Genomic DNA, 12,771 nt, shown 5'->3' with positions numbered 1-12,771 from the left:
ATCTTGTTATTGAGGTGTGTTCTAATAGAACTCTACTAGTAATTTAGATTTAGAACAGTCCTAGAAGACGTTCTGAGCGGATGCACACTGAGGTACCAAACGGGGTGCGTCCGTTTGGTACCCCGTTTCGTGTTGTGCTTGCGCACTTTTAACCCCTGTGCAAACACACACCCAAAAATCATGTTTTTGGACTCAGGAGACCTTGAAACGTATAGAAAACATAAAACGGGTGTGCTTGATATTTTTTGGAAAGCAATTCTTTCCTTACCTATGGTAGTAGCTAGGACAAGGAAAGAAATAAATGGACAATTCAATTATATCAATTTATTTCGGATGAAAATAATGATTCTACAGTTTGAAAATATATTATATAAGACTCTTCCCGTCCTAGGAACCAGCTCAGATAAATAACAATGCAATACATTATAAATGAAATATTATTACTTCTCTAAAGCTATAAAATTATTAAAACAGATATAAGACTATTGGAATTCTAAAATGATACGAAATAGATATCATTATTTAAAAAAATATATCACAATTCTGTATGTTTTTTAACATATGCTGTAGATAAAAAACTGTATAAAATAAATTAATGAATGTTTATTATTATTCTTGAGGAGGAATTCTTAATTCGCTCCTGATAGGACAAGACAAGAATAAACTTAAATAAAAAACTTTTAGTTCAATTTCAGAAATACAGAGTATGACTCGATTTTCAATTTAAAGCATAATCTACAATGAATAAATAAAATAAATAGATGTACTGTGATTAAATCACCATCGATGCTCAAGAAAAAGCAATTAACAAAAATCATTTTGATCAACAACAAAAAGTAGATTAAGTTCGAAACCGGAATTAAAGCTCGAGAAGAAACATTGAAAATTCAAGCAATACTTTGAATATATTCTATGAAAAAAATAGAATAAACGGACCCTATAATTCAAACTCTGATTATTAGAGTTATTTTCAAGTTATACTCTGTTATTTTTCAATACTTTAATCTTGTTGATCAGATAGAACAGTTTCGAACTAAATGAACAATCGAGTTTGGACAACTCTTTGAAACGTTTTCAGAAAGATTTATTACTAGGTTGTGGCGCAGTCCAACATCAAATGGCGTCCTCAATCCTCCTTATGGAGCAGCTCTGCAATAAAAATATGCAACTCAAATTCCAATTTAACACTTCAATTTCTCAATTTGTTAATACAATCAAAGTTTAATAACTCAGTATTTGATAGCAGTGATCGAAACTGGAGTTCCAATATAATATGTAAGTATAGTATTTTAGCTGATAGCATGCTATCAAATTGAATCTTATTGACATATTCACTTGATAAAGTGCACCTTCGAAAATCCTAGAATCTTTACTAGACGGTAAATAAATTTCAAAAAGTAAATTCTCTATGACGATACACGTACTTCCCTTGAAAATAGTTGAAAAAATAATTAGTCCACCGTAAATAATTCGAAGACCGGCCGGTTTCCGAGCTCGGGATTTAGCTAAGTTCTAGACTTTAAACAGCTGGAGTCAGAAAATTGGCTTTTCAAAACGGGGCGTAGTCGCAGTCATAGCCATAGTCACGTTTAAATTGAATTTCGAAAAACTAAGAATTGAACACAAAATAAAAGAAAAAGAAAATAGTGTAATCAGCTATTTTTAACTATTTGGGAATGTTTCATTTCAGCAAGGTTTCCAATTATAGAGATGAGAAAATAAAGATTGTCATAAGAACTGCAATTAAGCCCCGTTTCGGAAAGCCAATTTTCTGACTCCAGCTGTTTGAAGTCTAGAACTTAGCTAATCCCACCCCCTGTGGGTTGGGGGAGCTTTGAGTGGAACATCGTACTCAAGAATGTGTTGAAAACCAGAATTCACCCACAGTATCCCTGCTTGTCGTAGGAGGCCACTAAAAGGGACCCCAAGGCAACTCCAGAAGTTGCCTTGCCTTCAAACCCATGATATCTGCCCCATCAGGGCAGTTTCGGAGGGGAAAAAAAGAAAAACCCAAGAGACCAGAGATGAGTGAAACTCCAGGCACAAATGTAGGTCAAGAGGCTAAGTCGAAGGTGACCAGGTGCCCTAGAGGCAATTTGGCGACCCCTCCTTCAGCGGAAGGACCTACAAAGAACCCAGGAGTGGAACTCACGTAGGTCACGAGTTTGTCGGTGGAGAGGCCAAAACTCACAACCGCTCAGAGAAGGGCGGCCATTCAGGCAAAACTTATTGGGAGAGTTGAGGCTTTTGACCCTGCAGCGTTTCGGAGAAGCAAAAACAAAAACCCAAGAGACCAGTGATGGGTGAAATTCCAGGCACAAATGTGGGTCAAGAAGCTGAGTCGAAGGTGGCCGGGCACCGGGCGCCCTAGAGGCAGTTTGGCGTCTCCTCTTTCAGCGGAAGGACCTACAAAGAAGGCAGGAGTGGAACTCACGTAGGTCACGAGTTTGTGGGTGGAGAGGCCAAAACTCACCACTGCTCAAAGTAGGACGGCCATTTAGGCAAAAATTCTTGGGAGAGGTGAGGCATCTGACCCTGTACAGTGTCGGAGGGGCAAAAAGAAGAGACTGAGTCAAGGGTGGCCGGGCGCCCTAGAGGCAACTTGGCCACCCCTTCCTCAGCGGTAGGACCTTAGAAGAAGCCAGGAGTGGAACCCACGTAGGTCAAGAGGACTAATCAGTCTGAAGAGACTGTCAAGCATATCACACTGGATTGCAAAAAGCAACCAGGTGATGAATGGGATGTTGGTATAGGGAAAAACTTCTGGTTCTTGTAAAGAACACAGGTATTGGTTTGCCTAACTGACATCCTACTTGGGAACACAATAAGCTTCGGTTGAAGTGTGGGGTTCTTTGAACCTTTGGATTCTTGAATCCGTCCCTTCAAAAACAATAAACAGCTAAATCCCGAGCTCGGAAACCGGCCCATAACATTATATTTTTAGTGACAGTTAATATAAAATTAGAAGATATCTTTGGTTATAAACAAACATCGCCCAATAAAAATAACTGATAAAATTACAAGATAATGAACCCTTCATCAGGTTTACTTCTCATATATTTTATAATAATTAAATAATGCAGGTATTCTTAAAATGTATGTATTCAGGGCTATTTGTATTTATAACAAAACATTATAGAACCCTTTTTTGAATTGTTTTCAATATAAAAACTGTTAATCTTTAAATCTAAAATCTGTTATTTTATAATAAAAACATTTCAAAAAAAGGGAATATAATGTAATGTTATAGAAAACTTGACCACAAACCATGTTAATATTAGGATACTTCCAAAAATACATCAAAGCATGAGTGTTATCAGATGAGGTTACTAAAAAAAGCAATGACATGGAAGTGCATCAATTAGATGTTAAAAAATGAAGCATTATTCAATCTACTATGCACTAAATTAATTTAGAAAATTCAGATACGGGTGAGCAAAGACCTTAAAGAGATATAGACCCACAATGCCAATGCCTTCCCAATGATAGCTCTTACTTGAAATTATTATTATTATTATTAGCGTATGGCTTTGAATGGTGGGGAGACCCAAGGGTAGTTCCACCTCGCCGTATGTAGTCCAAAGTTCCCTAATGGGAAACCGGACACTAAGGTTATAGTAAGCACAATACTTGAAATTGAAGGCCGCCATTGGGGTATTTTAGCACGAGATATTATATACATATATTTGTAATACTATAGATTACAAAGGCATTGGTAGGTAATAATCTTATGGGTTGCCCCCTCAATGGCCGATTTCAATTCCAAGTAAGACACTAGCGCTGCATGTGAGTCTATGCATCTTTAAGGTCTTTGCGGGTGAGGGTAGAATTAAGTATACTGAAGTGCTGAAAATATGTTTTATGATACAAATGAATGATGATAAATATTAAGATATGAGCAAATAAATTCATGCATTTTTAAGAAGCGTTAATTTACAGCAACACAAGAGTATGTATTACAAATAAAGTTAATTACTTTGGCAAAAGCTCAACAAACTAGTTTAAAAACAACAACAAAAGTCTACAAAGAGCTCACAGCTACATGTGAAATACAATTAACGAATAATATTTAAATTAATAAATAAATCTATTTTATCAAAACTATGGTAAAAAATCAACAAATTATTTCATCATGCTGGATTTTGATGCAAGTATTTGGGAACTAGAGTCCAGATTTAGGTAACTAATGTGAAAGTACAGCTGCATCAGCCCGGTTACTGAAAAATTAAAAAACAACCATGCCAAATTACTTCAAAAACGACTAGATAATTCTTCATGCAAATAAACATGATTACGAAGATTAAAAATCTGGTGTGGCGCACTCACACAACTTTCCTTGCCGTTAATGCTTGGAAGTAATACTTGTTATGACAAATTTATCACCTGACGCTAGTGTTCTCGCGCATCTCAAGTCTACTTATAAACAAAGATCTGAGTCAGCTGGTGACAGGACAATAACGCTGGAGACATACGAGGTCTGCTATCTCTTCATAGTGTATCATCAATACCTACTATTACTTTTATTACTATTAAGTAATAGTAGGTATTGGTATCATTCAATAGAATCAACAGTTGTTGCCAACAGTTTGCAATTAAAATAATAACATTTTTTTCTCGAATTTCGAGCTTTTTTTTCAATTTTAGGTGAAAATGTTACTAAACATTAATTGTAGAGATTTTCATGCCCAATCTTTTCCACTTATTTTTTTTTTGTTTAAATTGTATCTGAATCCTGATGATTGAGAATCTAAAATCAAACTTTGCATAGATGGGGTGGAGCTCCTGAAATTTTTACAGACTTGTGGCAGTAGATAGAGCTTATCAATGACTATTTTAGGTATAAATTTAATCAAAATCGTTGGAGCCGTTTTCGAGAAAATCGCGAAAAACCCTGTTTTTTACAACATTTTCGCCATTTTAGCCGCTATCTTGAATTGCATTTGATCGAAATTGTTCGTGTCGGATCCTTATAATTATTATAAGGACCTTGAGTTCAAAATTTCAAGTCATTCCGTTGATTGGGAGATGAGATATCGTGTACTCAGACGCGCACGTGTACTCACACACACACACACACACACACACACACACACACAACACACACACACACACACACAACACACACACACACACACACACACACACACCACACACACACACACACACACACCACACACACACACACACAACACACACCACACACCACACACACACACACCACACCACACACACACACACACACACACACACAACACACACACACACACACCACACACACACACCACACACACACACACACACACACACACACACACACACACCACACACACACACACACACCCACACACCACACACACACACACACACACACCACACACACACACACACACACCACACACACACACACACACACCACACACACACACACACACACACACACACCACACACACACACACACACACCACACACACACACACACACACACACACACACACACACACACCACACACACACACACACACACACAACACACACCACACACACACACACACACACACACACACACCACACACACACACACACACACACACACCACACACACACACACACACACACACACACACACACACACACACACACACAGACCAATACCAAAAAACCACTTTTTTGGACTCAGGGGACCTTGAAACGTATAGAAATTTAGAAATTGGGGTACCTTACTTTTTTCGGAAAGCAATACTTTCCTAACCTAACAGGGCAAGGAAAGTAAAAAGGTATAAGTTATTGTCCTGGTTGCACAAAAGGACCTTAAATTTTAACCGTGATTAAATGCCACGAGAACCAATCACAGAAGCCTCATTTTCTTAAAGGCCTTCTCATATTGGTTCTCGTGGCATTCAGTCATGATTGAAATTTTACAGGCTTTTGTGCAACCGGGCCAATACATACGTTTTCTGACGTTGTCACAATCAAGGATTTTAGAGCTTGCGATCATTGAATTGAATAAATTGAACATTTATTGTGAGAGACCAACATTCATGTAATTTAAAGTATACCTTCAGGTTTCTTTCGAATATTAGCACTACACTAATTTAAAGTAAATCCAAACTCTGGTGGATTTATCATAGATAGGTCCGATTCATTAATTGTAAACACATCTTACTGTGGTTTTGGAGAAGTCAGTTATTTGAAATATCAATTATTATCATTGTACCTAGAATACTGTAACTTAATAATAATCACTGTATTGATTATTATCATCTTTGTAAGTTGAGGGAAGTTTCGAAAAAAAAAAATTAAACCTGTCTGACAAGGGAATGCAAATTGTCTAATAATTGAAAAACAAATACTATAGAAAATATAAAAATTCTACTGAATTTGGGATTGAGACCAAATTATAGAACAAGTATCAAGTAGCCTACTACTAAAATAAATTATCAAGATTTTCAAATTTCAACTTCGTCATATATGAACATGCAAGGATCGTAATCTATTAAAATGTAGAAAGAAAAATCAATCGCAAAACATCAATCAATCTAAAAAACAAAAGTACAGACACACTCTTTAAAAATTAAGAAGTACCTTTTGGTGATAAATCGTTTCAATTTGCTATTATGTTAGCGGAATTTACATCGAAATACCTGGTACAAGAAAAAAATAGTTGAAGATTCCAACAAAAGATATTAATTTTTTCATTTACTAATATTATAATAAAATGTATTATGATTATGATATACAGCAATGTGTATACTATAATATTTTATTTAATTCTGAAAAAAATATAAATTATAAAGTATTGTTAGTAGTAGTATTCAAATAAATTAATTTATGTATCCCACATCAATTTTCTACAATTCAGCTGGATTAGACAGTCCTCTTCACAATCAGTTCCATACAAACCTTCTCTACTTAGTACTCCCGTTGCCAACATACTCTCTCTTACAGACAAGTTAAGAATATAGAATTATAAATTATTGAGATGTTTTAATACACTTCAATAATTATCAGAGAGATTCTAGATCATTTTAATCTGCAAAGATGTGTAAGTCACATACTTTTTAATCAGATACTACCTGAATTTGAAAATCTACTTTGTGAAAATAATTGAGGACTGAAAATTTTGTGAAGTGAACAACTACAAGACTTAACCTATTTCAGACTATGTGTAACCATAGAGAAATAATAGTTCAAGTAGATTTCCCATGGTATAGGGCGTTTATGTCGCAACTTTTACTGTTATCTCAAGCCGATAACTGTCTATTATTGTCGATTTGTACTATTTTGTTGGGGTGAGAGTGTATGAACGGCACAATATGAGAGACTACCAGTGTCACACAGCTTCACGGGAAAGAATTACATGAACTATCAGCTTGAGATAACAGTAAAAGTTGCGACATAAACGCCCTATACCATGGGATATCTACTTATGCTATCGTTTCTCTATGGTGTAACCATATCTAAATTTGGGAGAGGAATAGCACAAGGTTACCTTATTTTTTATCATTTTGATGATGTACTTATTGTATGAATCAATAAAGAATAAACAAACAAATATACTGAGATGAAACTGATTGAGTATTCTAACAAAGTGCCGGTTGCACAACAACCGGTTAAATTTTAACCATGTGTAATTCCACGAGAACCAATCAGAGAAGCCGTCTTTTCAAAAACGCCTTCTCTGATGGGTTCTCGTAAAATTAATCACGGTTAAAATTTAACCGGATGTTGTGCAACTGGGTAGCCTATACTATCTCAAACAAGACTAAATAAAAATAATCAAACACTTCTGGATTTTGATTAAATTTATTACGTGAAGCCCAAAAATTTATCTTCGGCCAATCGATGCATTTATTCATCTTTATGCGAGTTTGATACTCCACAACTTTATTTTGTTGCAAATCTTCATTTTGATTGATCATTCAGATAACAGTTCTGGCCCCGTACTTGAAACAAAGTTGAATTGTGATTAATATAAATGGAAATTTATCGTTCTTTTTCAAATAGAGTTATCTGGAAAAATCTATTCATTAACTGAAAACTAATGAAAACACTGGGGTGTTGTCAAAAATATCACTTATTTGGTGTATGGTCGACACCATTGATGCTGAAACATCTTTGTAATTTGTCATACATGACATCAGAACCTATTCAATTTTTGAAATATTATTTTGTGAATTGGAAATCTGGTCGCGGATTTAATTATTAAATATAATTGATAAAGCGAGAAGATCTCCAATGTACAAAGATGAAACGTGTGTTTTATCACGTTTCGTGAAGGCAATATTATGGGTTTTAGCTCCATACTATACAAACAAGAGTGAGTTGACTTTTGGTCTTTGAATCAAGGCTGCATGTGTTTTTCACATAAATAGATTTGGAATTTTTTTTTCGAGGCCCGTATACTTGAACCGTTTGTGAAGTGAGTTGTTGAGTTAAGGCATTGGTTACCTGAAGGATTCTGTCTTGAGAATTCAATTATAGGCTGTCACAGTCCGGGTAGTTTAAACCTACATAATTGTGTTTTCAGGATTTTGAATCTTGTAGGGAAAGCTGGTGTTTTTGATTCATCAACTGGCAGAGTTTTTTTTATATTTTTTTATTTTAAATTTTATATTTTTTTATTTACAATAAATTGGTGATATTTTTAACAACATCCCAGTGTTTTAATTATGGGTAGATATCACAACATCTCACCAGTAACAATATCTGAACTGAAAACTTTTCAGAAGTTGATAACATTTCTTAACAAACATAGAAGTTTACCTTCCACTATTAGGTAATAAGCAAGCAAAATTTATAGTTCATTTCAAGTATTACCAAGTAAACTAAGAATTTATTCAGAATTTTCCCTGTAATACAAAAAAATACTCACTACAGTCTATTTTATAAAAGAAAAACAGAAAGAGATCTTTTCTGTTCATTCTAATTATTTTCAATTATTCTAACAAATAATTATTATTAAACCTTCAAACCTACCTTCAAATGGGATTATTCCCAAAACATTGATATACTGTAATGATTATTAAATAAATTGGAAGTTGCATTTTTTCAGATGCTAATTAATGAATAATAATTATTAAACGAAAATCCCAATTAAATGCTGTAAATTACCCCGATGACTTTTCCTACTGCAAATATTGACAACAGAGTAAACAGCTAGATGGAAATTCGATGAGCGCTACTAATCGGGTTCGATTCCCGGGCTGAAAATTTTTTTTTGTATAGTAGCGCTCAACGAATTCCATTCAGCTGTTTACACTGTCGTCAATATTTGCAGTAGAAGAAGTCTTCGGGGTGATTTACAGCAATTAATTGGGATTTTCGTTTAATAATTATTATTCATTAATTAGCATCTGAAAAAATGCAACTTCCAATATTTATTTCCATCTGCATTCTAACAAATCTAGTATCAATCAATACATCAATGTTTTGGGAATAATCGCATTTGAAAGTAAATTGTCAACACTAATACTAAAATACTAATATTATACAATCAAAAAATAAAAAATTTAAACAAGGTAGTGTCAAGTATCATTAGTGTAGCATGCTCTGGCACTAAGTGATTGTATTGTAAACTCTACAACTCTGAGATTGTGTATAGGCTTCTTCTTCAATAACATCAAGAAGCAATCAATAGGACAACTTCTCCCAAACCTATTCTCAAATCAATCAATCAATCTCACAATTGCTTATAGGTTATGTATAGGCTTCTTCTTCATTAACATCAAGAAGCAATCAATAGGACAACTTCTCCCTAACCTATTCTCAAATCAATCAATCAATCTACAATTGTTTATAGGTTATGTATAGGCTTCTTCTTCATTAACATCAAGAAGCAATCAATAGGACAACTTCTCCCTAACCTATTCTCAAATCAATCAATCAATCTCACAATTGCTTATAGGTTATGTATAGGTTTCTTCTTCATTAACATCAAGAAGCAATCAATAGGACAACTTCTCCCTAACCTATTCTCAAATCAATCAATCAATCTACAATTGTTTATAGGTTATGTATAGGCTTCTTCTTCATTAACATCAAGAAGCTATCAATCGGACAACTTCTCCCTAACCTATTCTCAAATCAATCAATCAATCTCACAATTCCTTATAGGTTATGTATTGGCTTCTTCTTCATTAACATCAAGAAGCAATCAATAGGACAACTTCTCCCTAACCTATTCTCAAATCAATCAATCAATCTCACAATTGCTTATAGGTTATGTATAGGCTTCTTCTTCATTAACATCAGGAAGCAATCAATAGGACAACTTCTCCCTAACTTATTCTCAAATCAATCAATCAATCTCACAATTGCTTATAGGTTATGTATAGGCTTCTTCTTCATTAACATCAAGAAGCAATCAATCGAACAACTTCTCCCTAACCTATTCTCAAATCAATGAAGAAGATGCCTATACATAACCTATAAGCAATTGTGAGATTGATTGATTGATTTGAGAATAGGTTAGGGAGAAGTTGTCCGATTGATTGCTTCTTGATGTTAATGAAGAAGAAGCCCATACATAACCTATAAGCAATTGTGAGATTGATTGATTTATTTGAGAATAGGTTAGGGAGATGTTGTCCTATTTATTGCCTCTTGATGTTAATGAAGAAGAAGCCTATACATAACCTATAAGCAATTGTGAGATTGATTGATTTATTTGAGAATAGGTTAGGGAGAAGTTGTCCTATTGATTGCCTCTTGATGTTAATGAAGAAGAAGCCTATACATAACCTATAAGCAATTGTGAGATTGATTGATTTGAGAATAGGTTAGGGAGAAGTTGTCCTATTGATTGCTTCTTGATGTTAATGAAGAAGAAGCCTATACATAACCTATAAGCAATTGTGAGATTGATTGATTGATTGATTTGAGAATAGGTTAGGGAGAAGTTGTCCTATTGATTGCTTCTTGATGTTAATGAAGAAGATGCCTATACATAACCTATAAGCAATTGATTGATTGATTTGAGAATAGGTTAGGGAGAAGTTGTCCTATTGATTGCTTCTGGATGTTAATGAAGAAGAAACCTATACATAACCTATAAGCAATTGTGAGTTTGATTGATTGATTTGAGAATAGGTTAGGAAGAAGTTGTCCGATTGATAGCTTCTTGATGTTAATGAAGAAGAAGACTATACATAACCTATAAGCAATTGTGAGATTGATTGATTGATTTGAGAATAGGTTAGGCAATCTCACAATTGCTTATAGGTTATGTATAGGCTTCTTCTTCATTAACATCAAGAAGAAATCAATAGGACAATTTCTCCTTAACCTATTCTCAAATAAATCAATCAATCAATCAATCAATCTCACAATTGCTTATTGATTATTGGCCCAACATGTAGACTAGTAGGCATTAGCGACGAGTTGAAACGCGCGGCTAGAGCACATAATCAATCATAAGATTCGATGATTTACTGGATTTTCATGTTGTATGAACGTTATGGCGGCAGATGAGCTGGAAGTGGATACTATATTGCTTCTACGATTCATATCTAATGAATTTATAGGTTATGTGAACCTATAAATTGCTCTAGTCATTGTTAAGGAATTGTACCTTAATAGAACATTTAAATTGATGAGATCTTACCCAAATTAGAAGCACCGACAACCCATGATAAAGCAAGTGATTTAGCCCAGAAACCAGCTTAATATCGTGTGTATAGTGATATGATAGAACTATAGTGAGGTCCACGTTATAATGGCAGTGTTTAATTAGGAATGGCACGTTAACTGTCGGTCCCGGCTGAAGTATGACAGTCGTAAGGCCCATTGACGGCTTAAATTATATATTCAGGCGGTGGGACCTTCCCGCAAGGGACTCCCCACCAACAAAAGCCATACGAATTTACTTTTTTTTATTAGGAATGGCATTGCTATCCTTGTCTATCATTCAACAAAGCGGATAGCGCTATCACTTTCTCGCTTTGCTCTGTTGCCAGATCGTATTTTAACGATGTAGAATTAATATGGTAATTAATTAACAAAATACAATCTTAGTTATGAAAATTCATTCCGAATTTATTGAAAAATATCGTTTCTTGCTTAATGAAATATAATTTATTATTTTAAACGAGAATGAACAGTTACTATTACATCAATAAACCGGTATCAGCTACTGTCATTGAAGGCATTAACAAGACAGAGGTTCGGCAACGTTTTTCTACTATCTTTCTCCACTGCCATTATAACGTGGACCTCACTATAGACTACAATACTATCCGTTCAAAAAAATCCTAAATTTCTGAAAATGTATCTTTCCATAAGCAACAGATGCTCTTTTGAATCTTCTCGAAAGCAACGTGTTGCTTCCGAAAAGACACACAAGGTGCTTCAATGTATCTTTTTATAAGCAACAGATGCTCTCTTGTATCTTCTCGGAAGCAATGTGTTGCATCTGAAGAGATACGTGAACCTCACTATAGCTATGGCTCTGTAACGAGCTGTGCCATTTGGGTGACTTTTGGATTGCAACTTACACAATGCGCATGGTGTTTGTGTAGCCGATACCCTGCTTCCAGCCGGTGACGATGACGACCGGGTCGTTGGCTTTCACGAAGCCACGGTTCTTGGCGAACGACAGACCGAACTGCACGCGTGCGTCGACGTCCTTCAGCCAATCAGCTTGCTGTGCACCTGTGCGCCGGCGCCACCAAACAAAAACACTAATTAGATCAATCACAATAAAAAAATTAATTGAATTTGATGTTCGGTTTCACCAAGCTCGGTCAAAACATTTTTGAACATTGTCAAATCAG

The 12,771-nt window shown here is 35.0% G+C and overlaps 1 protein-coding gene across 1 annotated transcript in view; it reads right to left on the bottom strand.

Moving 5' to 3' along the window:
• Positions 1 to 309: 309 nt before the first annotated feature.
• LOC111048644 (pyruvate kinase) overlaps positions 310 to 12,771 on the bottom strand; it is a gene marked incomplete at its 5' end in the record, with an annotated part of 29,369 nt that continues 16,907 nt past the window's right edge. The window contains 3 exons of the mRNA XM_039435064.1: positions 310 to 1,149; positions 6,584 to 6,642; positions 12,493 to 12,649. Coding sequence (XP_039290998.1) covers positions 6,603 to 6,642; positions 12,493 to 12,649 — 197 coding nt within the window. The remainder of the gene's footprint in view (positions 1,150 to 6,583; positions 6,643 to 12,492; positions 12,650 to 12,771) is intronic.

Source organism: Nilaparvata lugens, chromosome 8 (assembly GCF_014356525.2).
Source record: "Nilaparvata lugens isolate BPH chromosome 8, ASM1435652v1, whole genome shotgun sequence".
Lineage (NCBI taxonomy): Eukaryota > Metazoa > Arthropoda > Insecta > Hemiptera > Delphacidae > Nilaparvata > Nilaparvata lugens.
This window is presented reverse-complemented; position numbering and strand designations above follow the sequence as displayed.